At 42.5% G+C, this 26,564-nt stretch overlaps 1 protein-coding gene across 1 annotated transcript in view; it reads right to left on the bottom strand.

The window, feature by feature from the left end:
* Positions 1-22,079, bottom strand: part of ITGA2 (integrin subunit alpha 2) — a 70,750-nt gene extending 48,671 nt beyond the window's left edge. Inside the window, exons 1-2 of the mRNA XM_055698612.1 lie at positions 21,925-22,079; positions 935-1,058 (exon numbers count right to left, since the gene is read on the bottom strand). Coding sequence (XP_055554587.1) covers positions 935-1,058; positions 21,925-21,967 — 167 coding nt within the window. The 5' untranslated portion in view covers positions 21,968-22,079. The remainder of the gene's footprint in view (positions 1-934; positions 1,059-21,924) is intronic.
* Between the last annotated feature and the right edge of the window lie 4,485 nt (positions 22,080-26,564).

The raw sequence follows: 26,564 nt of genomic DNA, 5'->3' as shown, positions 1-26,564 counted from the left end.
CTAAAAAGCTGTCTCAGTTTATGATAATATATATAACTTGCGTGACTTTCCACTGTAGATTTAAACCCATGTATATACAGATAGCCACTTACAAATAGCCACTTAAAGTAGTTGAGCACCACTAAATTATTTATAGACATACAGTCCTTGCCATGGAAGATGCGTTAAGCTTTGTGGTTGCTGAAGCTGCAGAAGAGGAAACAATCTGTTTTCCACTAAATGGGTCTACTCTGGGTTAATACATTAAAGACCTTTTTGAAACCAACATTAATAGAAAAAATATTTTAATAATTATTCATCAAGCCCAGTGCTGTGGCAACAGTGGATTGCACATCAAATTTTATGGCTGAAGAGATGAAGTGGACACAGATAGAGCTTTTGCTAGATTGTGTTATTATATACATCCAAATACACTGTCCCTTGAGAAGCGAACACTTAACACTCTATCAGACACAAAATGACATAAATATAAGTTCACTTAATTTTAATATTAATAACTAGATCTTCCCAGGCCTAATAATTTGTTTTAACTTCAACAATGCTAAAATGGAAAAATACCCAGCATATATGTAATGTGTTACAAAGATGCTATTGGTACAGGGAAGGAATGAAATGAGTTAAAATTCTACAGAAATTGTGAGTCTGAGGAAACTGGTGTACTGGAGATGAAAGTAAAAGATTAACAGAAAGACCTCAGTTTACACAGCATAAGGGAAAAAAACCCTGAACATGCGTAAGTCTTCTGAGTATTTCAACTTTTGTTTTAATAACTTAAGTATTTATTTGTAAAAAGATAACTCTAATATAAAAATTAATTATCTGTAACACATTTAAATGAAACATGGAATTATAAAAGAAAACCAAGTTGCAACATTTTTTCCTTAATCTTTTAACTTAAAAGATGTTCATGTAACAAGCTGTTCAAACTGCTTACCATTTGCCTTGTTCATTTATAAACTGTTGAACTGCATATCCAAACTGCTCTCTTGATGGACCAGAAAATATTTTTGCTTTTAGGAGCCCAACATTGTAGGCTTCACAGCAGTTATGAAGAATGCCTGTTAACAGAAAGATTATGATTATCACAGAAACAATTAAAGAAGAATTTTGATCCCTGTGAAAAAGGCTCTTTATCTGTGCCAGCTCCCCCGAGAAAAGAAAATAAAATGTAGCCTTTGACACATGCAAGAAAAAAAGTCTTTTCCCTGCAGTACCTATCTGACCATGCGTAATGCCTGTATAGCACTCTTTACACGCGTTATAATATTGTGGGTAGACATCAAGGACTCATTCACTGTTTGCCTTAAAAAAAGTTGCAGCATTACTAATAGGAATGTTTTAGCTGAAGCGAGGCAAGAAACATGATTCAGATGTCTGTTATCCTCCTATATCCTAAGGCATAAATTAAGCATATAGCACAGCAAACCCATAAAAGGCCTGCTGAGGTTCATTAAAATCATAGAATCACAGAATCATTCACGTTGGGAAAGACCCTTAAGATCATCAAGTCCAACCATCACACCCAGCACTGCCAAGTCCAACACTAAACTATGTCCTCAAATGCCACATTTACGTGTCTCCTAAACACGTCCAGGGATGCTGATTCCACCACCTCCCTGGGCAGCCTGTCCCAATGCTTGACCATCCTCTCAGTGAAGAAACTCTTCCTAACATCCAATCTAAACCTCTCCTGGTACAACTGGAGGCCATTTCCTCTTCTCCTATCTCTTGTTATCTGGGAGAAGAGACAGAGACCCACCTTGCTAACACCTCCTCTCTGGTAGCTGTAGGGAGGGATAAGGTCCCCCCCCCAAGTCTCCTCCTCTCCAGGCCAAACACCCCCAGTTCCCTCAGCCACTCCTCATAAGACCTGTGTTCCAGACTCTTCACCAGCCCCCTGCCCGTCTCTGGACACGCTGCAGCCCCTCCGCGTCCCCCTGGCAGTGAGGGGCCCAACCTGAACACAGGAGTCCAGGGGCGGCCTCGCCAGTGCCCAGTACAGGGGGACAGCACTGCCCTGGCCCTGCTGGCCACGCTGTTCCCGGCACCAGCCAGGATGCTGCTGGCCTCCTTGGCCACCTGGGCACACGGGGGGCTCATGCCCAGCCGGCTGCCGACCAGCCCCCCCAGGCCCTTTCCCCCCAGGCAGTTCCCAGCCCCCTGCCCCCAGCCCGCAGCGCTGCGGGGGCTGGTGTGACCCATGGGCAGGACCCGGCACTCAGCCTGGTTGAACCTCACACAACTGGCCTGGGCCCATCGCTCCAGCCTGCCCAGACCCCTCTGCAGAGCCTCCTGCCCTACAGCAGATCAACGCTCCCCACGGCTGGGTGTCACCTGCAAACTTACTGAGGGGGCACTTGATCCCGTTGTCCAGGTCACTGATAAAGACATTAAACAGAACTGGTCCCAGCATTGAGCCCTGGGGAACACCACTTGTGACTGGCTGCCAACTGGATTTAATCCCATCCACCCAGCTTTTATTAAAATGAAAATACACTGACTCTAACTGCTAATACTGTTTGTATTCTAGTGTCTATCTGCATCAGAAAACCTACATTTTTGAGGCACTTTGTTTTTAGTCCAAACAGTCTGAACAGTTGTCTAAACAGGAAAACTTAGAAATACAAACATGCAAGATAGAACTGCATTAATAAATCATCACACTTAACGCTGAAAGTCCACTTTCCTATGATCAGGGTATTAATTGCTTTTACTTGGGCACTTGCATGCCTAGGAATAAGGGTAGGCCACTCCATGCCATTTTCAAAGGAACTGACAGTGTGAACTGGGGTCTCAAGTGTCATGAGTTTGCAACGCATGAGTGACCACTGCTCATTTATAAAGAACCTGATTTCTTTCCGATCAAGAGCCGTAGGTGGACATCTAGGATAATGTCCACTACAGAAGCTGCAGGAAAAGGGCTGGAATCCTCTATTAGCCAGGAGCAGATAACTCCTCCCCCAGCTTGAAGGTAGAAGGACTGAGACAACAGTGGAATCCCTGGAACAAGCTACAGCCCACCTGAGGAACACCACAGGGCTCCTGACAACCCTCCAAAAATGGCAGCAATGGAAGAAATCACCACCTATGGTTGCACTGTGCAGTTACTCCCCAAGGTTCACAGGTGAGGCAGGTTCACGGAGTTGCTCATGGGTTAAACAACATCCTTCACACTTCCCCTCCCTTCCTGTGTGCCCAGACGGAATGAGTTTTTTTATCTGCTCTACACACAAAATGTGCCTCACCATACTTACTTAGCATGAGTCACTGTGTAGTAAAGTGGCAGCCTTTATGACAATCTCTTATAACAGTGAACGTTTAAGGAGAGATGTGCCAATCTTTGGCATCTTAAAAATATAAAATTCCAAGCACATCTCTAGTTTTGATGGGCAGAGAGCTCATGATTGGTATGACTCTCTTCCAGGTCCCAGAACCAGCTCTAGAAGACAGGAACAGTGATTATACCCGCATAAAACAACCCATCACAGTAGCTGTAAGAGTAATAACAATAATGACATCATAGTGAGAACATTAAAATCACAACCGCAGGTTTGCAGACAAAGCTTACAACACGTAAAAAATTTCAATGAATTTTGTACCTTTGCCCACATAATAGAAAACATGAACATTACTAGCAAAAGACTAAATAAAACTCACACAGCTACTCCTTTTTCACCACAAACTCAAAACAGGAAATAATATACTAGTTAAATCAAACAACCACTATTTACAGCTGACCTCTGGAAAGCAAAAAATCACCCTTCCATAAAAGTACAGCTCCTTGAGAAACGTCTCTTAAGAGATAAATGTATTTCCTGAGTAATGTTTAAGATTGGAGAAGAGAATGTGTACATACGTATCACTCTGTGTTTTGCAATACTTTTGTCACTAAACATGACCTCATATATCCATAGTTCATGTCTGGGTTTTGGGAAGAGGGAAAAGAGATGGGTATTGACTATTGCCAGCAATTCTTCCATGATCTAATATACTTGCATTTTACCAAAACATTTTGCTCATGTCACATCCTAGATTTGGGTCTTTTATTTTCAAATTATATTATCCTCAGTCAGAAATCAAGCACGATTTAGCAGTGCCCCATTCTTAAGAGGCCACAGGATACTATAATGCAGTGCCATCCTGCACATAAACACAGAAGAATAACCCTTCAAGTTATGTGATGCACATGAAAATAAACCCTGGTTTTCCAATGAAGAGCCAGAAGTATCCTAGAATGATAAATATTTTCAGTCTGACCCCAAATCCAATGACATCTAGAGAAAAACTCTTGACTGACTGGACTCTTGTTACACAGTTATTAGCAAATCACACAACTACCCAAATGGTAACTGCTAAATGTCTTCTAAGTGCACTGGCCAACTTTGGTGCAAATGCATAGAACATCTTTTGAATTGTGGTCAAGGTGACTGTTTCATTAAATGCTAGAGCCAGGGCAAAAATTTCCACAGTGTGATAAAACTCAAGAGACCCGATTTCATAACCAACAGCCTGAAGGGAAGTCCTCGTGCTGGTTCAAATTCCCACAGGGCACTGTGACAAGTCAGATGCGGGTCAACACAACGCTTGCTGTGTTACGCATTGCCTGTGCATCTCCTGCCCTCTCCCGCCATGGGCACTGCAGCATCCCTCCCTGGACCTTCCAGGGCCACCCTTGTTGTCCTCCTTTTGCCAAGGTGGGGGCTGATTCCAAGGAGGAAAGACACTGCCTGGTCTAGCTCAGGGATGCTTCAGCTCCTTGCAGTTCCTCTGGGCCTCATCACAACTTAGGAAAGTAATGCTCTTTTTTTCTCCCCAGCCTCCCATTCCACCTCATCACTGAACCATTTCATCCATCTCTCCCACTTGCTACAGGGGCTTGATTTTATTCTTTTTGATCATTTGCACTACTGCAGCATCACAGAATTGCTCTTTGAGGGCAAGGATTTCTACCTGGAATAAGGGGAAAAATGTCTGCCAGACTGCAGGCTTTTTCTCAAAACTGCCTTTATCATCTGCATCTTCTGGACAGGCAGCCAGTCAAGGACAGCAAAAAGAAAAGAGAAAAAAACTAGTAAGAAAATGACTGCTGTCATTTGCAGTATTCTTAAGAATCAGCTTTGCCTCTCACTCCTGACTGCTTTGTAAGATCCATGTAGAAAAGCTGTCAAATACACCCTCAGTCACGACAAACTGTCAAATGAACCATAGTTTCAGTATATTTCAATCACAGTCATTTTAAATTCCACATTTTTATAATCATCAGCAAGGTTCTGATTTTTAGATCTACTCCACACAAACCCTACTTGGTTTGCGGCTAGCAAGTACATACTTGCATTTTCCATACTAGTCATTTTCCTGACATTTTCCTCCTCCATCTTATATAGTGCTTACACTACAAGAACATCTTTTTATCCATTTTGTACATCCATCCACAGTATTCAGAACAAGAAATTCAAGCATTTGTAGCAAAAAAAGAGAAAATGCTAAGTTTGCTTCAAACCTATTTTAAGCCTGTGCCAGAATAAGAGGGTCTCTTATGCATTAAAAGGGTGCCAATCATTGAAGCATCTAGGTTCAAAGTACTGTATATTCTAAGCTGGAAAGATTCAGTATCTGTTGCTGCCTTCAGGCAATGAACTTTGATAATTTAAGAATCCTGAAATAAAGAAAACGAATTCACTATCTGGACTTTTAATAGCTTTTAGTGACAGACTTTTACTTTGTGACTTAATGATCACAATGAGAGATTAGTTCTGCAAGTAAAAATCCACTTCCTAACTTCTGTCTGCAAATGACACTTTATTTACAGTCAAATAAATAGACCGTGTGAAACAAAGGAAGCCAGATACAAGCCTAAAGCTTCTGAAGGTCCCTCTGAAGACTTCAAAAGCAGCAGTTCTTCTCTGCCAACTGGATAGGGGGCTTAGGTGCTTTGGTTTAAATACAACACTTTCATCAAGCACGGAAAAGAAGAGTTAGTGAAAAATCCTTAACTGGATAAAAGGAACTGTAAGCTTTCCAATAAAATCCAGTACCTCTTTGAATCAAATTTTTTTGGGGGGGAATTCCTACATTTCAGGAGCTGCATTACTGCAGTGTGTACCACAGCTGCTGTAGTGTAGCAGCATAGCTTCTTTTATACTTTTGTACCACCATTTTCTTGCTCCTAGTAGGATCAAAAATAATACATGTTCTGACTGTGCACCTTTGAGCCTGAACATGTGGGAATTCTTCTGTAACTATAAATGACATGTCTAACCATAGCTATAACGTCTTCTGTTTGGTGCCGTTGAAGTACAAGCTGAAGCAAGTTTATTGAAGTAATAGCTCATATTAGGTACACCCAGTTCATAACTGTTTTGATTTTGTAAGCAAAGCTCACAGCTTCAAGTGAACAAGCGGAAAACATCTCTTGGGTAATCAATCATTTAATGTCACGATTATGATAGCTGTCAGATTGTAACCTCTTATTCAGATTTATCAGTACAACAAAAATAAAATATTTCATTGGATGCAAAGAAAAAGAAATCTGATTTTGTGTCTTTATTTCATTTGTAAAATAAGTTTATGAAAGTTTAATAAAATATACTAAGAATATTATTAGTCTGCATTTTGTGTCCTAAGTGTCATAAGAAACATGTCATTTTGTTTTCAGTGGAGTAAAACTGGCTTTTCAATCACTTTATACTACATTTCAAAGGTGATGCTCCAATTCAAGATGGTAATATATGATAGAATCCCATAATCATAAAGACCCAGTTATGCCCAGTCTCATGTCTCATTAAAACACCCAGCCAAACAGAGTCACTCACTACTGCTTTTATTTATAGCTGGCATCAAACCGGCCTAGCTATCACACTATAAAGGAAAAAGAAGATGCGATGGAATTTGACTGCTGAGTCAGTAAGGATCCACCTCGTGCTAAGCATTGGTTTTACATGTATCTAATATTAACCTTGCCAGTAGGAAACTTCACACACTTTTTTTCCTTAATGGTATGGTGTTCTCTTCTTCAAACAACTATTAGTTATAGAACCTTGTTATATTTGTTGTGTCATCCAGCTAAGCAGCCGTTTGTCTTCGTGAGTGAACATTCACGCCAGTAACAATGCCAGGAGAGAGAACAAGGAGAAGCCCCCACTGGCAGCTCCCCTCTGCTCAGTAACATGGCCATGGCTACAACCGTGCCCCTCATGCCACCCCCAACAGGGCAGCGGGCCCAAAGTCACCAGCACACTAGGGGATTTGCAGGTGGAAGTTTGGGTAAGTGTGTAGTTACAGAAGAGCAGCAAGGCTGTGACCTGGCATTACGGTAAAACCAAAACAGTATTACATGCATTCTTGCACGGGTTTTTTAGTCCATGAATTGTTTTGGAAAAAAGTATTAAGAAACCCCCACTAGATTATTGTCTGCTTCCTGTAGCAGCTTCATAGATTGGCAGCCAGTAAGATGTGCACAGCCTACGCTGCCTTAATTGCTCAGTGTAGCATTTTTTAAAGTATCTGCTCTTTCCAGAACAGGGTTTTACTTTGCCTTTTATGTTAATCTGCTCAAAGAGAGCCACAACAAATTCTACAAAGAAAATTCTCTCCTTGGTCTCAAAGAATTCTTCCTCCAAAGAACACACATTAGCAGAGCCCTGAAGCCTGTCAGACCTCACTGGGGGCACAGAAAAGAAAGGGGTGGGAGGGATGAGAGAACTCGTAACTCTTGCTTTCTGCTGGCTTCATCTCATAGCAGACTGCACACTCTAGTTCAAGGTTTCCCCATGACTGAAGTATTTCTCAGGGCTCTCTTTGGGGTGGATTTTCTGGTGTTTTGTATTGTGCAAGGTCACACTGCATCTCCTTAGTTGTCAGGGAATTTGTGAAAGCACTTTTGCCTCACTCTGATATCCAGCTGGTTCTTTTTTCATCCCTCTGCAAAAACTTCCTGAAATTGACTCATAGGTTCCAAAGTCAGTAAGGGAGTACAGGCACCTACAGATACCATTTGCACTATAATCACCTACTGTCCTTGAACTATTAGGCAGAAGGTGGAATGAAGGCAGGAAGGGAAAGTAATAAAGTTATGAAAGAGGGCAATCAAGTAGTATTTGCTTCATATTAAACATTTTACTACTTTTTATTAAAAGACAACATTTTGGTGTAGGAGTAAAGTCACTCCCTTATTATTCTGAACATGTGTTATGAGAGCAATAATCCAACTGGAATTAGTCAATTATTCTTACAGAATGAACAACCCATAATTTGAACAGCTTTCATAATACAACGTGTTTTGAAGGTTTTAGTCACAAGACTGTCAATACACAAAGAACGAAACAAGCAGCAGGCAGTTACTTTATTCTATTGAACTGCTGTACAGATATTATTCATTGTGACTTTCAGAAGCCACTGAGCAATTCTTACTGCAGTGAATTTGCTCAGAGAGCAAATCTGCCTTAAAAAAAGAAACACTTTTTTTTTTTCTAACACATTAGTCTTCAGCCTAATTAGCTTTACAGTTTTGCTAGAGCATTGTGTGCACGCACAGGTAACAACATCAAATGAAGGTGGTTTTTTCCCACGTAAAACAAGCAATCCTATATTGTTTGCACCGTTAGGGACTTACAAGCACAAAACACTTTTTTGATGTATCTTTAGTATACTTAGGGCTATGTGGAATCCAATGCACTTGATGCAGGGAAAATACAGGACTATTTATAATTCAGTCTGGTAGTTTATTCATTACGGTCAACAGAACTAAAATTATTTTCTCATTAGTTTTCTCCTGGATACTTACTTCTCTATTTTTTTGTTATTTTTTTCTTCAATATGCACAAAGTTATCAGTATCTACTTGCCATAGTGAGTATGTATCTTTAGCTCATGTACTGAAACAGCAGTCTTATAATCACATTTAATCTATTTTTATTTTAAATCAAACAGATTTCTTATTGAGAACAACCTTCTAAATAAAGACAATGTGAACTTCTGACCGTAATCAAGAGCAGCGAAGAATGCGAGTTGCAAGACACTGGATTTTTTGTACTAGAAATCAGAGTATTTTATAATCCTCATTTCAGTTACTTTGTTGGTATTTCATTATGTTTACAGAAGCCTTAATAGGCAAGTCTTCATTTCACTGCTTCATCTATTTGCTTTACTTTCTTTTATATTGAGACCGAAGTTTTCTTCATATGAGGTACAATATCTCTAACTATTTAATACTTAACAAAGTATAACATTTAGGGTAGAAGGAAACTGTAGGCAACCAAAAAAAAATACCAAAGACCAAACCCAAAACAAAACAAAACCAAAACACCACCGCCAATCCCAAAAAGCAATCAACACAAAAAATCCACCCAGAAGAAAGAAAAAAAACAATGCCTCATTTAGTAACAAATCCTCCCTCCCACCAGCCTTTGTTCTCTCCTCTCCCTCCCTTTAACAAACTTCCTTGGTTTAGTTGGCTGACTGCTTCTTCCTGGAAGTAGGTCAGCTTCCAGCCTGAAAGTCTCTTGAGTGTGTGAAAGCCCAAGTCACTGTCTTTCAGTTAACAACTGTTTATGATCCAAGAATCTGCACCAAAAAGTAAGCAATAACCTGCTATAAAAGCAACTCAAACATGATACAACATCCAAATTGTGAATAAAAAGTTTGAGATACTGAGATAACACAACTAGGTGCTGTCTATTTTACTGTTGTGGCACTGCTGCAGAGTAAGAAATCCAATTAAATTTACCCATGACTGCATTACCCATGGCTCTGAAGGACTTGTCTTTCTCTTGGTAACTCCCTGTTTGTGGTCTACACAGTGTCCTCCTTGGCTCCCAAAGCAGACAAATAAGATGCTCTTCATCTGGAATTAAGAAATCTCAACAACCTACTGCATACACTTTGACTGATCTCAAAGTAATGGTTAAGAGCAGTTCCAGCAGGACTGACAACTTATTATGTGTTTTTAATAAAGACAGCAAGTATTCAAGCCTACTCAAATTTATTATCATGGCATGTTTCTATCATTAAGTTCAGTGGAAAAAACTTTCTTTTACAGAAGATGCAAATAAATTTCATTTTCTAATATAAACTGCGTTTTTTCTTTTATCTTCGTGCAAAACATAGGATTGTTCCAACTTTGTCCTTAAGAGCACCACAATGTGTTCTCAGTGATACCATGGAGCAACTGAAAGTACATGAGGCTAACAAGCTGAACACACCTATATGTTCTATGTGCAGTTAGGTCACCGGCTTCACAAGTAATGATGATAAAGTAACACTTTGCCTGCTTCCCTATGACAAAGACTGACTCTTCAAGCAGCATTTCACTCCAGCAAATTATCTTCTTGTGTCCACATTATCAGTTGTTGACCCTTTTTTAAAACCAGCAACATTTCCAAATATAGACAGGGAAGCACGAGCCACATTATGACTGTAAGAGAGGAAATGCATGTCATCATACAGAAGTTGATGAGACTGCTGTCTCTGTGCCCCATGTGCTGCATTTGCCCATCTCAGCTGCTATGAAAACATGTTTGTACACAGATGAAAACGCATGTTTGCAGACAGGTATCAAGAAGTGGGAAAGAAACCAAAAGTGTCTGTACTTCCCTGCACTATCACACTCTAGGCTACATGAAAATTTCAGTGTATTATAACGTATTAGTGTATTATACCACATCATTGTTCAATGTGACCTGAAAAGGCTAAATTAGAAAAAGGCTGAGGGACTCGCCATTACCATCAATCCCCTTACCACTCCAGCACTGCTGCCCGCCATGTGAGGACTGCAGTGGTTAGAGAGTGACCCTGCCATCATGCTGTTCAGGATACTTTTACCCTGTTCCTCCTTCACAGATTTTTAAGAGCAAGACAGGAGCTCAGCATTCTGAGCTGTACACAGACCCATAAACAAGAACAGCCTCAGCTGTAAAAAGTTTGCTGCATCAGCTTCCTGCAAAAAGAAAACCTCCAAAGCACCACAGGATATATAATATAATACTTGGAAGAGCTATAATTATCACAACTTTTGTTTTCCTATAGCAGACTTAACAACTATTTCCCTCCCCTGATTATAAGGGGAGCTAATGGCTCAGCAGCCTCAACAGTAGGTAGGTGGTCCCAGTTGCTCACCTGAAATTCCTTCTTAATGCATACTGAAATGATTAATTCTGGCAGCAGATAAGGCCTAGGCAGAATACGGGCTCATTAAAATGAGGGAAACAACCCAGGAAGCCCAGACTTCAGTAGCTGCCTAACCCAGAATAAACCTAAAATAATGTCACCTAGGTTTCACAGCACAAATTTGCATAAAAATCCCGAATAAGATACAGGTGTAGAAGCACTCCTGAGAGCAAGGCGTCCTCTGGCCCTGCTGTAGGCCCAGCTCTGGTATCACAGCTAGAGGTGACAAATGCTTCCTGATAAAATAACTTCTGCTCTAAATAATTAACTGACTTAACAGCTAAATAACTGATCTTTATGCACTGTCTATCTGCATGAGTAGTCCAACCTCCATGCCTGGGAATGCCACTGCGCACCCGCCCCGGGATGAGCCGAGACCCAGGTTCAGTAGCAGAAGTGGAGAGCTCTTCTCTTGCCCGGTAGCAAAGATGCTTCTGGGAAAGTTTGAAAGGTAAATCTGCATCACCATGAGCCTTAAGGGAGAACTAAGCCCATGTTTCCCAGGCAGCTATTACCATCACTTCTCAGGCAGCTACTTCTTGAAAAAAAGCTGAACTAGACCCCTGCCTCCCAAAGCTCTTCCTCACCACTGACCACTGGGGAAGGGGGCACCTCACGCAAGTACCTGAGAAAGATGGAGTTTAAACGTTCCCCTCGACCCACTGCTTAACTGCAGGAGCCTTCCTGCTTTGCAGGCAAGTATTTTTCATGTACTTTAAAGGCACCTAAATGTCTCTGCTGGGTTGAAGGCACCTAACTCTGCGCTTTGAGGTGGGGGGGTACCAGGATTCAGGTGAAGTGGGGCTGCGGCAGGTACTCTCACAGCCCGCAACCGCAGACTCCAGTGTATCTGAGACGCCTGTGGTCAGGTGATGACAGGCTATCTCTAGTCAGAGTTTGGAAATAACTTACCTTTTTTGTAAAATGCAGCCATTGTACATTTTGGGGTCAGAGAGAAGGGCCCACGTACATTTAAGAAGAGTTTTCTTGAGATAATACTTGCTTCCACAAGTGCAGAACAGTTGCTTTTTGTCTTCAGAGAAGCAGAGTCTATTGTAGCTGTCAACTTCTCAGAAAGACAACTCTAGAGACTCTTAAAAGTATTTTTTTACCATTCAGTATGATGAACTGGCTTTGGGCAGTTTGGAAAAGAAAAAACAAAAAAAGAGAGAGCACAGACAGGGAAATGAAAGGATATCAGGCTATAGTCAAATGGATAACTTATTAGCAGAGCTACTAAAGGACTACCATCCAAACAGTGCTGCTGGATTTTTTTCTCCATCTATTTTTTGCCCATATTAACAGTCACTTCATTTTCAGTCTTTTCTGCTATTCTAAATCTGACCTATATGCATTTCAGAAATATTTAAATGGGAACTCTCTTTGGTGGGCACAGTTAGATGAAGTGTCAGGCCACTTAAATGTTTTTCCACTTCGGAAAGGTTAGCTAAATTCTCATTCGAGAAATTTCAACTACACTTGATTTTAGCATCTATAAATCCAATCAGTTCTACGTGTATCTGAAGTACTGCACATACAGTACTTCTGAATTTTGTACTACACAGTAGGTGTGGGAAAATTACTTTTGGGGGGATTAGAGAAAACTGGGACCTAACAGAAGTATAGTATTATAGGAAGCTTTTTAGAGTAAGATACAGCTATTGCTTTCAGGATGGTTGGCACACACATAATCTACTTTACTATGCTGACAGGAGTAACAGAGGGTGGAACAGAGTGGAGACCCCACAGCCGGGCTCTGTTGTGCTGCCTGGTGGAACGGAAACTTGATGGTACTGCACAGCTGATAAGCTGCATAGCAGTTGTCACATGAAGAATACATGAGAAGATGTCTGGTGCTGAGACAACCATTGTGGCAAAATTACTTTCCTCAAATGAAATCATCTCACTGTAATACTAACACACACCTCCACCCCAAAGTTACCTGCCTCCAAGGTACTACTGAACCTCGCTGGTACATAATAACAACCAGTAATAAAAATAGGTATGACTAGATTCACTCAAGCTCCATGTAAATGTAAAGAAAATGGACTGGTCCCGAATGTAAGTTCAAAGCAGGGGGGTAGGGGGGTGGGGAGGGCAGAGAACTGTTGTCTAAACTCACAAATTACCACAAACTGATTCAGCATTTTTTTAAAGTTGTTACGAATGAAGGGACTTCTAATCAAGGGAGTCAGCCTTGGGAAGGACAGGAAACAAAGAACGGATGGGGAAAAGAACACCGTTATCTGAAGTTACGCAGAAAGAAGCCTCCAAGCGAGGAAGTTCCGGCCACAAGAAGACACAAGTCAGTAAGGTGTTGAAACCCACAGCAAGTTGGTTGAAAGCAAGACAAAGGTAATTGTGGTACTGGGAGATCGCAACCTCCAACTCAAATAGCTGCTCTGGAACAGGGCAAACCCCAACTTGGGGAGCATGCATAGCTAGTAAAAGAACTTCAGTAGTGCTGTTTGAGGGTGCATTCTAGTTTGCATTAGAAGCGAGAAACTTGTAACTTATTGCATGTATGATAAATGAATATGCAATATAAAAAGTGGACAAATGAGGAGAGAAGTTAGGGAAGACTCGATCATAACTTCTGGGATCAGTCCATGGGCTGAACCTGTCTCCCGCCCCACAGGGATGCCTAATGGCTAAGAACTTTATGACTACATCATGCCAGCTGTTATTAAGTGTGAAGTTTTAAGCTTGTTTTGCAGTCAGTGTATTACCACCAATTCTCAAACCTTACTCTGTCACAAACTTGTATTCTGTGTAATAAAAATCTTCAGCTGAAATTCGTTTTGTGTAAGTCTCCATAGGTTCTGAGTAGTTGTTACAAAGGATTTGACTCCATGATGTTGTGAGCAGGAGTCCCTGAACAGATTACTCAAATCACCCTCTGATACAGTGGCCTGTCAAAACTCTGGTAGCGGTCAGGCTGGTTGGACACAAGGGTCTCATCTTGGGAAACTGACAGGCTGATCAAATACAAAGGGTCTGAGGAAACCCCACTGTTTAACATGACAGTAGGAATACCGGATTAAATTGCTCCGTGTTCATCATTAAGAAGCTATTCTTACGGTCTGATTAGAATTTACAGTTAAGAAAGCAGAATTGGTAAAAACCTACTTAATGAAACATTGCTCCTTTCTTCACTGAGCAATTACCATTCTCCTCAAATAGGAAACGGAAATAAGGATACAGGCACAGAAACATGTGAGTCATACCTTCCATTGCAATAATATCTGGTAACCATCTAGGACACACTAGTTGCCCAGGGACAAGATACCCTACTTGCTTCTGCTTCAGACAGGTGTCTACCAATGGGATTATTCTGTGTTTTACCTTCCTTCTTGTAGCATGTTGCTATTAAGAAACCAGGTCTCTAACTCTTGATACAGGTTGCCCTTATTTGGACACTTACATAGACATTTACTCAACTAACAGAACAGGACCAGCCAAGAGTAAATTTAGGCTTAAGAGTCCAGTAGTTTACTGATCTGCAGATTATGTAATGAAGTAGAATTTCTTACCCAGTATGTGTTCATGTCTCCCTTCAACTGTGAAAGCAACAGTCACAAGAACTGAAAAGTTGCAAGAAGTGACTGCTGTGTATGTGGAAGAGGTAGACAGCCTATTAGATAATCCAGCTGGTTTACATGTGGGCAGCTGCCTTACTTCAGGCAGCACAGAACAGGACACAGACGCATCCCCAGGACACTGCTGGGTTCACAACTTCTCATAACGGCATCCATCGCTGCACTAAACTCACGTGAGCCAAGCTGTGGGTTGATTGCTCCTCATTCAGGTAAGTCGTCTGATCTTGCAGACTGCTGAGGTAGTTGTTTACTGGGTAATCCAGTGGGTCAGACAGCCTGGGCATCCGCAGTCTTATTGTTACATACCGCTTTGTATCACAGCCTTAACACAGCATCAACTGCTGCCAGTTCTCTTGCTTAAGGGTTGCTATATTCGAAATAGGGAGCTAGACAGGCAGATAGATAAAAGGTAAAACCCTAATGTAATCTTTCCTCACCACCAACCCATCCCACCCCCCGACGTCCATTATTTCCTTAGGTATTTCCACTGTGTGATACGCTCCCTTCCAGAAGTGTGTTGTTAACAGTAATTTTCCTCAAGATTTCTTTATTGTCTGTTCTTTAGAAATAACCAATCACAGTCACACAAGTCTCCCTGGCCAATAAAAAGAACATCCTGTATGAAATACAGGAAGAATGATGAACTTAGAAGCAGGATTCAAAGGGTAAAATAAATCCGGAATAAGGCAAAAGAGTTCCACCAGGGCTGTGCATAACTTCCAGGCCCTTCACCCTGTCTACCAGTAATTTGGAAGGGACAAAAGAATCCGTGACATTCATCATGTGTGACATTCAACCATGCAGATGCCATTCGGTTATACACAAAATGTCTTCGCTCATCCTGCATTCTAGAAGCCTGTGTTGATCTTACTTCTTTGCCTGTATAATTCCTCTTTTAAGTCCTGAATAATACATGAGTCTCATTAGATTTTTAAAGAATATGCTGCTCCAGGAGAAAATAAAAACTGACTTAGTCCTCTGAAGATCCTGAAATGCTCCCAGCCTGATTTGGAAGTGATGGAAATGCTCACACTGATTATGCTGGCTCTACTAGATGCCTTTAGTATTTGCCACCTCTAGAAAACGAGTGCAGCGTGAGGGATGCACACTCACACTCAGCTAATATAGACAGAAGGTATCATTTATCCTACAGAATTCACATTCATTTATTTTTATTATCCTTTTATCAGTGCCTTGAGAAGCGGGTATGTTCACATAACTATTTAGCATAGGTATGTGTCAGTCTTTCACCTAACGGCTTAAAAATAAAAATCTTTCTCTGTTATTTTTTTAAACCAAAATCAAAACTAAGACTGAGGCAGTTCTCTTATGTCGTTGACTAATCTGCATGGGAATAGTACAGACAACTTATTCACACAAAAAATAAGCTTATCAACTTGCTGTCCTCTTACTGTACAGGGTCTGAAATCTTAGCCCGGTGCGGTATCACAGGGCCAGACACGACTAGGCGAAAAAGAAATCCTAAACGTTAAAACTGCTAATAGAAATGTCCTAAGCCAAGCAGATAACATGTGTTGGTATGCAAGTGCATGGCCACGCCGATGAGAATCCCGCCTGTGTCCCGTCTGCATTTCGGCACGGTCACCATGGGAACGGGAACCGGCCACCGCAGCCTAACAAAGGAAACCTTCACATGAAAGCAACAACACTGGGTACACAGACTGCCCAAGATTTCTGCTGGGGAAAATGACTTGCTTTACCCAATGGAAGATACAGAAACTCCCTCTTACCTGCATTAAGCCTAGAGGAAAGTATTTTATTCACATTTAGCTGTATTGACATGAAGCCATTATGCTGGCAGTTCCAGTTATTGGCCCTCATAAAAATACATTATGTGAACTACATGCAAAAACCACTTTCATTCATTCATTCATTCAAGATTAACAGTAACGAGGAAAGACCACAATTATATAGTGGCTAAGAAACCCAACAAAACCAAGGAATATCAGTCCTTTTACTTCTTTGACTTCTTCCACGAAAATTCTGTGTTACTGAATCAAAGAAGCAAAGACCAATTGAAAAACTGTCCCAGAGCCAGGCAGCACACAGTTAAAACTTGTTGGTAAGGTCTTATGTTGATTTTGCCCAAATTATGCACAAATACATGTTAACTGTTAAGGTGATAGGAAAGTTATGTTAATACCCTGTATGCTTTCTAAAATAAGCATCATCTGTACAAAATACAAGTCCTGTAATACAGTATGAATGAGGCCTTACTTCAATGTGCAAAGCTACGAAAGGCAAACTCCAAAAATAATATATAATAACACTCCTACTACCTGACAAACTCTCTTAGAAAGTATGAAAAACTAGAGATAATTTCAGTTTATGAGGCACTCCCGTTTCAGTCCTGTTTTCAAACAATTGCCAGATTTTTGAATGATTTTTAATACTAACGTTACTCAAATACAATAATAAAAAAGCAAGGTAACAGAAGATGAGCACAAAGAGGGAGAAAGGCAGAAGTTAAGACAGGTTGTACAGCTGTAAGTTGCTATGTGTGCAAATCCGTTATGATCACACACTACCTGTTCACCCAGACTTCTGGCTTCATTTATTGCACAAAGTGTGCTATTTTCATTTGCTATTGAGTTATCGCTTTTGTCCTTACTGCTCAGTACATGGCCCTGTACTTTTTATGAATACTATTTTAACCTACTGAATTAGCAGCTTCCTTGTGGATTAATCTCTACATACCTTGACCACAAGCACCTTAAAGTACTGGCAAGTGACAGAGAATTTCTTTTTCAACAACCGAGTGAAATGAGAGATCGTCCTGAGCCCCATTAAAGAAAAGATAAAGGTCAAAAGTACTTGCTGTTTTTGAGTATCTAGTGATACAGCTAAAACCTTATTTTTTCAGAATACTTAGCACATTTGAAATACAATTTCCATTGACTTCATTCACAGCTGTGAATACACAGCAGCTTTGCATGTCAAATTGCACTTCCACAACCAGCTCAAGCCAGTGGAAGTGCTGGCTACCAGTGAAAGGGACTCTTCCAGCTTCCCTCCCTCCTCTGGCCACAAGTTCTGCCTGTCCCCCGTGCCAGTGCTAATGCTTAAATAAATTGCTCAAGTGAACAGGATTGGTTTAGCTCATCTCCAAAACTGACCTGGCTCAAAAATGGGAAAAAATTATTCAGGCAAATGGGTCCCTGACCTGCTCCCCAGACCAAGCCCCTGTGGTAGCACAGGGAAACCGGTGGGAACATGCAATCAGGAGTGGATGAAATGTCCTTGCAGCATCAGCCCCAGATTGAGGTCAGCTTAACCAGATCATGAAAATGCAGCTTCAGTTTTGAGAACCGAGGGCTGAGCAAAGAGAAAGAGATGAACACAAAAGCTCCAACCACGTGTCAAAGATTTGATTTAAATGACTCGCCTGAAATTGCACTCTGCTTTTGTGCCAAAAAAAGGAAAGAATCCAAGTTTGAAAAGAAAAAAAAATACAACTTCCCTTCATCCTACCTTTCTTCCTCATTCATAGAACACCTTCTGACTTCAAAACTAAGTATGGCAGGAGCCCCAACCTCTTCTCTGATCATACTACCTTACCCTGTCCACAGGCAGTGACAGCATGATGCATTAATGCACAGAAGGAACAAATCCAGGTTGCTAACTTACTTCAGGCACTTCCTAAATTTTGCATGCTAAACTCTGTTTTTTGATCACAACTTTCATCCCACTTTAAACAAAAATCATCTGAAAGAAAAAATCTATAGTGGGATCCTCTCCTATTCCTCTGTACAGCTCTACAGCCCACTGCCAACAAGGGCCCTAGGACAACAGGATGTTTTTCATCTGCATGGATCAGATATGTACCAAACAGATGAGGGCTTATATTTGGAAATTCTGATTTTCTATCCAAAGTTGCAGAGAACCACCACCCCCCAGTTTCAGATAAGGCTGCTTTCTCCTCCAGGCTGCCTGGGTCCCATGAGGCTTGAGATCTCATGGTCCTCAAATGGTGCATGTGTGGTGTGAGACCCTCCCAGGAGTACTGCACTCAGCTTTGGGGCCCCCAGTGTCAGAAGGACAGGGACCCATCGAGGGAAGTTCAGAAGAGGGCAACAAAGATGATCAGAGGGCTGGAGCATCTCTCCTGTGAGGACAGGCTGGGAGAGCTGGGGTTGTTCAGCCTGGAGAAGGGGAGGCTCCAGGCAGACCTTAGAGCAGCCTTCCAATACCCAAAGGGGCCTGCAAGAAAGCTGGAGAGGAAGTTTTTACAAGGCCTTGTAGTGATAGGACAAGGGGGAAGGGCTTCAAGCTGAAAGAGGGTACATTTAGATTAGATATCAGAAGAAGTTCTTTACCGTGAGGGTGGTGAGACACTGGCATAGGTTGCCCAGAGCAGCTGTGGATGCCCCATCCCTGGAAGCATCCAAGGCCAGGCTGGATGGGGCTTTGAGCAACCTGGTCTGGTGGAAGGTGTCCCTGCCCATGGCCAGGAGGTTGGAACTAGATGGTCTTTAAGGTCCCTTCCAACCCAAACCATTCTATGATTCTACGAAAAGGCATAACCCTTACTTAGCCATGATTTTCCACTTCAGAGTTACATAGTGCAAGGCCTATATACTTCACAGAGCGGAGATTTTAAGGATGTGTCAGAGTTGTATCATTCACATCCTTGGTTGCTGGAGGAAGGTTCATGCTGGGCTTTAATATGTAGGCCTGCTGAGATAGGTGAGGTCTTACTAAATATTATTTCCTCCACTAGACATGGTCCTTCAACACTATGACTTGAGAATTAACTCAGAAATAAATTATTTTCAAAAAATGGAGAACAAGCTGATTCACTCAGAGCCCAGGAATCAGCTAACAGCATGTAGTACAGACAATCAGTGGACCAGGATCCAGAAACAAACTGGAAAGCAGAACGCCTCAAACAACAGAGACCGCTGTAAAAATACCAAATAACATGAGAACACAGGAGAGAGTTTCTGTGTTTGCAGGCGTAGACCTAGTCCTCACACAGAAACAGCTACACCGCACTACAACTCCAACAGCAGAGGAAGTCTGACAAGCTCCACACCAAGGATGGACAGAACTTGTATTAGAATCAAGCTGATAAAAATAGATTTCTTTCCAGAGGAACACAGTTCTCCAAAGATTTGTTATTTGGCCAAATTTAGGTAGATATTCAAGACTATACAAAACAGCACCTTCCTGCCAGATTTCAAATATCTCCTCTGAAGCATGAAGGCACTAGAACTTTCCAATGAAAATGTTACCACAACTGAGAACAGGAAAGCTACTGTATTGTCCACTGACCTCACTCTCAGAAAGAGCTGGGCTATTTTGACTCTGATTTTTAAGAACAGGCTAAGGGAAAAACTTAAGATGTAAATTTAAGGAACTAGATATAGCAAATCTCTAAGCAGCCAAGAGCAGCGTGTTACAACATAGAGCATCACACTTTGTTGTACAGCCCTGTTAAGAGGAATAACTGTAAGTGAAGGATTTAACATAACCTGCTTCTGTATGCTATATACTTTCTGATCAAGGAGTAACAGGTTTGGTAGCAAAGTCATGTTATCAAAATGGTAGTTCTGTTGGATTTCTTGTAGCACCTAAAAAGTCAGTTTTCCAAACACAGAAGTAAACACCAACAATGACTAACCCACACCCTTCCTAACCGTTGCATTACTTTTAGTTTAATGTGGAGACACAATAAAGCAATACCCTATGTGGGCCATTAAATACCGCTGACGATTCAGAAGTGAATATACTGACACAAAAATCAAGTTTAAAATAAACTTGGAATATTTTCTTGAAGTACTGACTAATTCAGCTAAGGTAGCCCAATTAAATTCACAGATATCAGCTTTGAAAGTAAAGCAGTTGATGGGAATTTAATAAATTTCAAAACAATTCTGCATAAGCTACAACAGTACTATCACAGCAGGACTCCCAGTCGCTCAGGGAAAATGCTCCTGTTCTGAAGCTTTTTCTTCCCTGCTACTTCTACAAGATCAAAAAAGCCTAATTGAGTATTAACTCAGCAATTACATCCACTAACATCAAATGTCACGACACATCTGAAATCAACACGATGACAGCTTTCAACTGTATAAATGAAGACAAATCTCTGACAGTGCCTGAACAAAGTAGACCTATCCCACTTCTGTCAGTCTCATTGCCAGGGGAATCCTCCTCTTGCAATCAGTCCTTATCTTCTGCTTTCAGCACCACTCTATAAACCTTTGCAAGTCCTAAGAGCCCATGAATTCGAGAGCATGATAATGGTCCTGGTGCTGTACAGTGACTGTAACCAGGAGAATAAAGGATGGATTAAGCAAAAGTGCAGGGTGAATGTTGTGCCCGTTGATACTGCTAAGATTATTTTTTTTTATTACCAGATCGTTTGCATACTGTGTATCTCATCACAGGTTAATATTTTTGTGTTTGATGTCATACCCTGCAGCCGCACATTCCACTGTAGCGTTTGCTATAGTTACTGAAAGAACAAGTTAGAACAGCTCATCAGTGAGAGCTCAGTTTTAAGCTGCTTCTTCACCGACTTGTTAATTAAGGGTTTGTGAGAGTATACAGTAATGTTTAAACTCTGAAAGTGCTTGGGAATTCGCTCATGGCAAGTGAATATGATGGCTTATAGTTCCCAGGAAAATATATGTAATGGTGATTTAGTCAGCCAAGAGAAGGAGGCGATGGTTCAAGTTTCCCTGTCCTTTTCCAAGGAGCGACATCTGCCCAACGGGGTGGGAACAGACCTAGAGGGTTCTTGAAAATTAGGAACAGCATTCACAGGGCGCGTATCGTCCCCTTTAAAAAGGCACAATCGCCATGTAGCCGTACACTCCCACGGCAGGCTGCCCCCGCTCCCCTCCCGCAGGCGCCCACGCTCCATTGCACGGGAGGGCGAACCCCACGCCAGCCCGGGAGCTGGGGCGCCGGACCCGCTGCGCAGATGCCGCCGCACCGCACCGCACACGCACGCACAGCCAACGCGCCCCTGGCCCGGACGCCACACACTCGCCGCCCGGCTCTGCCCCGTCCCCGGCGCCGCGGTGAGAGGCAGCAGCTGCCGCCGAGGCCGCCCCCGCGCCCCCCGCCCGCACCGGCCGCCCCCCCGGCGGCACGGGGACCCGCCCACCCCCGGCGCGGAAGCACCGACCTACCCAGCGCGAGCAGCAGCGGCAGCGCCGCGCCCGCAGAGCCCATGGCGCGGCGCGGTGCGGTGCGGTGCGGTGCGGAGGCCGGGCCGGTGCCGCTCCCGAGCTGGCCGCTTCCCAGCGCGGCACTGCGCACCACCTGCTCCTCGCCACCCCGAAATACCCCTCCTCCTCCTCCTCTTCCTCCTCCTCCTCCACGCCCCCTGCGCGCCGCGGGCGCGGAGCCGGACGCAGCGCCCCCACTGCCCCGCAGCCCCGGTGCCGGCTGGCGAGGGGCCGGGGCCGGATGCTAGCGGCTGGGCGCTGTGCTGGGGGCAGGGCTCCGGGAGGCACCCGGCGCCCCGGGACGGTGCTTTGGGGGGTGCCTCTTTCCGAGTTTCGGGGTCAAAAAAATGCAGAATCCTGGTAAAACGCGGGTTTACGTAACAGCGTCGAGCGGCCGCCTTCCTCGGGGATTAAATGGCACATTTATCAGCATTGAGCCTGTATCCTCTTTAAGTCAAATTCCTGCAGAACATGTCCTCAGCTGTGAGGGAGCGCAATAGGCTCCAGGAGCCTTGCCACGCAACTGACCCGAAGCTGGCAATGGTGGCGAGGAGGTATTGCCTGTGCGAAATACTGCCGGCTTTGGCTTGGGTGCCAGGCCAGCATCCAGCGAAGCTACGTGAATCACAGGGAGGCGAGGATTTCAACTTGCTAAAAAATCAGAAGTTCAAAGTGCAGGTACCTGTGCGCTGCAGCTTTCAGCCTATCTAACCTTGTCAGCACTGTTTGAACACTGCATATTCGGAGTATTTCACGAACATTCATTTTCTCCATCCTGCAGTTCTGGTAGATACCAAAACACATTCATATGGGATGTGTTCTATTTTGTAGCAATGATTTCTGCTGAATAATTCTGAACTTCTTGGCGTTAACTTTGTGTAATGAAAAAGACAGTTTGCCTGGAAAATTGAAATAGAAATGCTTCCTTCCTTTCCCCTTCTCGGCATCTAGGTCATCGTCCTTTAGGTGTGACACAGACTGTAGCTTTGAATTCAGGAATTCTGTAGAAGTACATGTGTTCGCTCAGTTTATTTCTTTGTAACATTCTGAGCCTGAACCATAAGTTAAAATTAAGGAGCCTGGCCACAGGTGGTATTGTTCAACAGGTATTTATTTGGGCATTGGTTCTTTAAGGACACCCTGTACTTCAAGAAAGCTCTGCCAGGACATAAAAGTCATTGATGGAAGTATAGCAGGGACCTGTCCCTGTATAACTCACATTGGTTTCTTTCATTTATTTACTTTTCTAGGAGACACAGACATGTTACTCATCCTAGCGCATGAACTTGCACATGGACTCACTGTTTGTGAGCTCTTCCCAAGACACTGTCACTTCCGAACTCCGAAACCCTGGGTCAGTCATTTCCAGAAATGACTCAAACGTCTCACAGAGCTGTCCCCGGCTTTCCTCTCCGTGGTGTCACCCAAGCCCTGCAAACAGATGCGCCAAGGCACAGCTACCCAAGGCAGAAACGTCAGCTTCAGTACCAAGTGTGACAGCTGGCAAATGGTGATCCAGAGAGCAGCGCTAGCTGCTGCCTTCCCATCTGTGCTGGGTGTGTAGGTGTGTGCAGCTCCAGGACAAGGAGGAAAATCTGTACTTCTTCAAGGAAGAAGAACACTAATTAATGGATACTAATAAAAGGACAATAATAATAATAAAAAAGCACAGCATAGAGAAATACGGCTTCTTAATAGATGAAATAACCCTAGAATTCCCCTCTGCCCCACCCTACAATAACCTCCACAGACTAAGATGTCTCAGTTTCCTACAAAACAATGTCTTTGATTCAGTTACATCATTGTAATTATAAATATACCCTAAGGATATGAAACTTTCGTCCTCATCCAGACACAATGTTGAAAAATAGTTTCTCACACACAAAGGCTGTCTCTCAGGGTGTTGCTTCTCAGACCAACATTTGTCTGTATCTACAAAGGGTAGGTCATAGGAGAATAAATACTGTGAAAATTATTGTATTCCCTGACAATATTCCCTTAGATGAATACTTGTGTTTTAAATAGATTTTAAGGCATTTGATAACAACCCTCTCATATAATTCTGAGCTGTGTGTTGAGTATTATAGAAAAAAAAGATTTTCTATATTGTGCAGTATTTCACCTTTTTGACTTTCTTCAGCTATTTTATACACATTACACTTACTCAGAAAAATTGTTATAATAGTTAACCAACACTGATAAAAAAAAATCCTTCAGAGAAGTTTGGTTAGCACTGTTTATCTTTGCAGTTTAAAATGGGGCCTGACAGACACCCTTTGCTCTACATGTCCTTGTTGAACAGTGATGTGTGTCCTAGCACCCTGTTGTGTCTGCTTGTTAGCGATCACAGGGACCCTTGGCAAAACCGCCCTATCTGCCCGAGCTGATTTGCAAAGTTTCAGGCTTGGTTCTGTGCAAATATGGATTGCTAGCACACTAGAAGAAAATACAGATTTCTTGCACATTAGAAGAAACTGTTTTGTTAGCAAGTGCCAAACAAACTTCTCTTTTTCATGGTAAGGGCTGTGGGAAGCAAGTCACTTGACTAGTTTCACTACAAAAAGATCGCTATTATTTTTGCCTTTTCAAGAAAAATTAAAAGTTGCAAGGGAAAGACACTGAGCAAATATTTGATTTTTAAAAGATAATCTGGTGAACACATACTTAATAATCAGTTTTATTGTGAAATTTTACAACTAATGTGTGTTATCCTAGCTTTTTAATATGATGACAAACTGTAAAAATAATACCAGCCTTCTCAGAAAAGCATTCAGGTATTTCCATTTTCGTCATCTGTGAGGGGTGGGCAAAGAATCAGAGTTTCTCTTGCAAAGGTGATGTAATTTACACACATTAGACCAAGGTGTATGGCTCCAGGTCACTCCTTTGATGTGATTTGTCTGAAGATGTTGGAGGGAAGGACTACCAAGTATCAGTTATTATTTTTGGCGCACGCACACAATGTCTGTAACAGAAATGTTACATTAAGGGCTGTGTTGAAGGAAAAAAGAATAAGCCACTAAAAAAATCAAATCTATAAAGGAAATGTTAAAATTAGCTGTGAGGATGTAGTTTAGACATTAGTAATAATTCAGTTTGGGAATTAAAAAGGGAAAAAAATGCACAAATAAGATTTGAACAATTATTTAGGCACTGAGTGGAGAATTAAACACCACTTTGCTCTGCTACTGGCTAAACCACACATTTTTAACACTTTGTGCAATTTTGGTTCAATCAACTCAAAATGCTACAGTCGAGCTAGAAAATATTGAGACAGAATAAGGAAGGTGGGGAACTGCCTCAATAACAAAGCTAATTAAAAATTAGGACTGTCTGCTTCTGAAAATAGATGCCTTTAAAAGGACATGTTAAATATATATTAGAAGGGGCGTGGGTCAGGCTGATGGGGTCAGTTGTACTCCCTTTTAGAACACATGAGGGAGGGATGTCTGATGAAGCTACTGCACAGAAAGATCAGCATAAACAGAAGATTCTTCTCCTACAGCGCATGCAGGTGCAGATTGCAGTGCTGTAGGGTGGTGGATGTTTAAAGTTAACCTGTGTTCCCTGTGAAGGTTAGGGAAGAGAAATCTGCCAAGGATTCCTAATCACAACAACCCCATGCAACACTACAGGCTTGGGGAAGGGCAGCTGGAAAGCTGCCTGGTAGGAAAGGACCTGGGCGTGCTGGTCGAAAGTCAGCTGAACATGAGCCAGCCGTGTGTGCCCAGGTGGGCAAGACCAACAGCATCCTGACTTGTGTGGGAAACAGCGTGGCCAGCAGGACTGGGGAAGCCATCATCCCCCTGCACTGGGCACTGGTGAGGCCGCATCTCAAATCCTGTGTTCAGTGTTGGGCCCTTCATGACAAGAGGGACGTTTGGGTGCTGGAGTGTGTCCAGAGATGGGCAGTGGGGCTGGTGAAGGGTCCAGAGCACAGGTCTTACGAGGAGCGGCTGAGAGAACAAGGGTTGTTTAATCTGGAGAGGAGGAGACTCACGGAGGGACATGACACCTTATCCCTCCCTACAGCTACCAGAGAGGAGGTGTTAGCAAGGTGGGTCTCTGTCTCTTCTCCCTGATAACAAGTGATAGGAGAAGAGGAAATGGCCTCCAGTTGCACCAGGGGAGGTCTGGGACAGGCTGCACAGGGAGGTGGTGGAATCAGCATCCCTGGAGGTGTTTAGGAGACGTGTAGATGTGGCACTTGGAGACATGGTTTAGTGTTGAACTTGGCAGTGCTGGGTTAACGGTTGAACTTGATGATCTCAAAGGTCTTTTCCAACCTAAATGATTCTGTGATTCTATGATTCTAAAAGGCTGGAGGCTGGAACAGTGCTTGTGAGAAGCTGGTTGCCTGCGTACCTTGACCTTATGCTTTTCCTGTTGCTTTGTCTACAGTGAGACGGGACTTGGTACTGCATAGACCTTTGTATTGATTCTTTTATGTTTCTGCTATTGGGCCTATTTACAGTTTTCTATTCAATTGGTTTACTTATAATGAATAATAGGGAAGACAGGCTTCTTGGTATGTATAAGGATTGGTTATTTTTAGTATTTAGCTCATTCTATGATTTAATTCCAAGCCATTATTGAGAATA

The sequence above is a fragment of the Falco cherrug genome, chromosome Z (assembly GCF_023634085.1).
Source record: "Falco cherrug isolate bFalChe1 chromosome Z, bFalChe1.pri, whole genome shotgun sequence".
Lineage (NCBI taxonomy): Eukaryota > Metazoa > Chordata > Aves > Falconiformes > Falconidae > Falco > Falco cherrug.
The sequence above is the reverse complement of the archived record's forward strand: the minus strand, read 5'-3'. Positions and strand labels throughout refer to the sequence as shown.